The 2411-nt window shown below is 43.5% G+C and overlaps 1 protein-coding gene across 1 annotated transcript; it reads left to right on the plus strand.

Moving 5' to 3' along the window:
- Positions 1–211: 211 nt before the first annotated feature.
- On the plus strand, positions 212–1141 carry LOC141134322 (olfactory receptor 5F1-like). The gene has a single exon (XM_073623894.1). The coding sequence runs from the start codon at positions 212–214 to the stop codon at positions 1139–1141; it is 930 nt and encodes a 309-aa protein (XP_073479995.1).
- The last annotated feature ends 1270 nt before the right edge of the window (positions 1142–2411 follow it).

Below are 2411 nucleotides of genomic sequence, written 5' to 3' on the forward strand. Positions count from 1 at the left end.
TCTCGTGTATGGAGATATGTTTTTAATTGATCTATTGTAGAAGTCATCGATAAAGGACGTGGTTTGTGTGTGTGTGTGTGTGTGTGTGGGGGGGGGGCGGCATTGAAGGACCCGGCCTTGGGGCGGCAAAGGGAGTAAATCCGGGCCTGGAAACGGGTTTGTTCTCTGTAACTATGAGATGCTTTGTATACCATTACAGGGGCAGAACAAGATGGAGGAAGTAAACAAGACACAAATGATAAAATTTGAGTTGTCTGGTCTTACTCAAGATAAAGAACTTGCCCCGTTCCTCTTCACATTCTTCTTCCTTGTTTACCTGATCACAATAGTGGGAAATATTGGGATGATAGCTCTTATCTATGCCTCTCCTAGGCTCCACACTCCGATGTATTATTTTCTGACTTTCCTTTCTCTGGTGGATCTTTTCTACTCATCAATTACAACACCTAAAATGCTGGCTGACCTTCTGTCCTTCGAGAGGTCAATCTACTTTCTTGGCTGTGTCCTTCAAATATATTTTTACTCGGCTCTAGCAAGTACTGAAGTCCTACTTCTTTCGTGCATGTCATACGACCGATATTTGGCGATCTGCCGACCACTCAACTATGTCTCAACAATGACCAGAGGGAAATGTTTTTGCATGGCCTTTTTTTCATTTTCCATAGGTTTCTTTCAGTCGTCAGCTCAGACCAGCTGTGTGTTCAGTCTTCAATACTGCAAGTCTAACATCATTGACCATTTCTACTGTGAGATCCCCCCACTGCTCAAACTGTCCTGCTCTGACACTCTTCACTGTGACCTATTAACTATTGTGCTTGTATCTGTTTTTGGTGTTTGTTCATTGATGACCATCTTGATCTCCTACACGCTCATTCTTCATTCTATTGTAAGAATGAAATCATCATTGAGCAGGAGGAAAGCTTTTAGCACCTGTTCATCCCATCTGACATGTTCCACCATCTTCTACATGGCAGTTTTCTTCACTTACCTGCATCCATCTTCCGGTGTCCTCAAGACACAGGACAAGGTGGCCTCTGTATTTTATTCCATAATGACGCCAATGCTAAATCCACTTATCTACAGCCTGAGGAACCAAGAGGTCAAAAGGGTCTTTAGAGGAGCAATAGAAAAATGTTGCTGATGTTCCCCTGCTAATCCAAGTACTTCTTGGGTGGTAGCAGCCCAAGCCCCCAAGGAGGTCCACCACCACCACCCCACCATTGGGTTTTTACCCACTGGAAGTGATCCGTTCCTCACTCCCTACAGGGCCAACGAGCAACTGCCAGTAGAAGAGCAAATCAGTCCAGTGTGATCGCCAATCCATACCAGACTTTGGGATAGATGTAGGCTTAAATCAGTTGGTGTGTTTGAAGAGTTTATTCACCAAAAACTTTGGCTTTATTATTGATATAATGGCAGAAATAGGTTTCTCCAAGGTATCACATTTTAAAAAGAACTTAATTTCATCAGTGTTTGTTTTTTAGATAAACAGAAAAATAGATTTGTTTTATAGGAATATCTCATCACTGTGGAGCTGCTTTAAAACATTTATTTGTAAGCATAATTAGTAGAAGTATACAGTGGGTATAGAAAAGAATCACCCCCTTTAAAATAATCACATTTTGTTGCTTTTGCAGCCTGAAATGAAGACAGGCACAGTTTTTGTTTTATCCAGCTGTATTTACTCAGTGACACTTTTTTTTTAAATAATTCAAAAACAGAATCAATGAAAAGGCTCACCCTCTCCTAAAAATGACTTGTAAACTCAACCAGGTGTATCTAATCGCTAGGGTTATCCTGATACCGATATTAGTATAGAGCATTTGTGCGAGTACTCCCAAAGCCTAATCCGATACCTGGAACCTGAAGTTGGCGGGCAGAGAGGGCGGAGTGGAGATAAGTCTGGCAGCAGTGGAACTACGGGTAAGCTGCCCAGGGCAAGGGTGCAGGGCGCCGCCATGAACTTTGGGGCTCCTACAACCTATGGTTCCGGAGATACGGAGCTCCTTGTGCAGCCTGTCAGAAGCTACATACAGAGCGGCCAGTTTAAATACAAGCTGGCACACTCTGTTTGCAGCAGACTGAGAGGATGAGCTCACAATGCCTCTCCTCTCTTCTTGTCTGAGGCACTGAGCTCAATGGACAGCTTGGAGCCTTGGGCCAATAGTAAAGTACCATTAGCCTCAGCTGTCCGATAAAAATGCAATGCTGCAGTGGAAGCATGCCTCTCACTGGAGTGTCATAGAAGGGGGGTGTGTCTAAAAGACATATGCTCCCTTCCAGCCCAGCCCTCTTAACCACAAGGAAAAACATGTGTTTATGTGTATAAGATTTACCCACAATCCCATGTTTTTCTCACACAGTTAAGAGGGAGAATGAGAACCTGCTGCTGAAAGGGTACAAGCTAAATC

The sequence above is a fragment of the Aquarana catesbeiana genome, linkage group LG03 (genome assembly GCF_042186555.1).
Source record: "Aquarana catesbeiana isolate 2022-GZ linkage group LG03, ASM4218655v1, whole genome shotgun sequence".
In the NCBI taxonomy this organism is placed as follows: Eukaryota; Metazoa; Chordata; class Amphibia; order Anura; family Ranidae; genus Aquarana; species Aquarana catesbeiana.

Bases quoted from the DNA above. Each gene is read 5' to 3' on its own strand.
- LOC141134322 (XM_073623894.1), top strand. From the start codon at position 212: ATGGAGGAAGTAAACAAGACACAAATGATAAAATTTGAGTTGTCTGGT.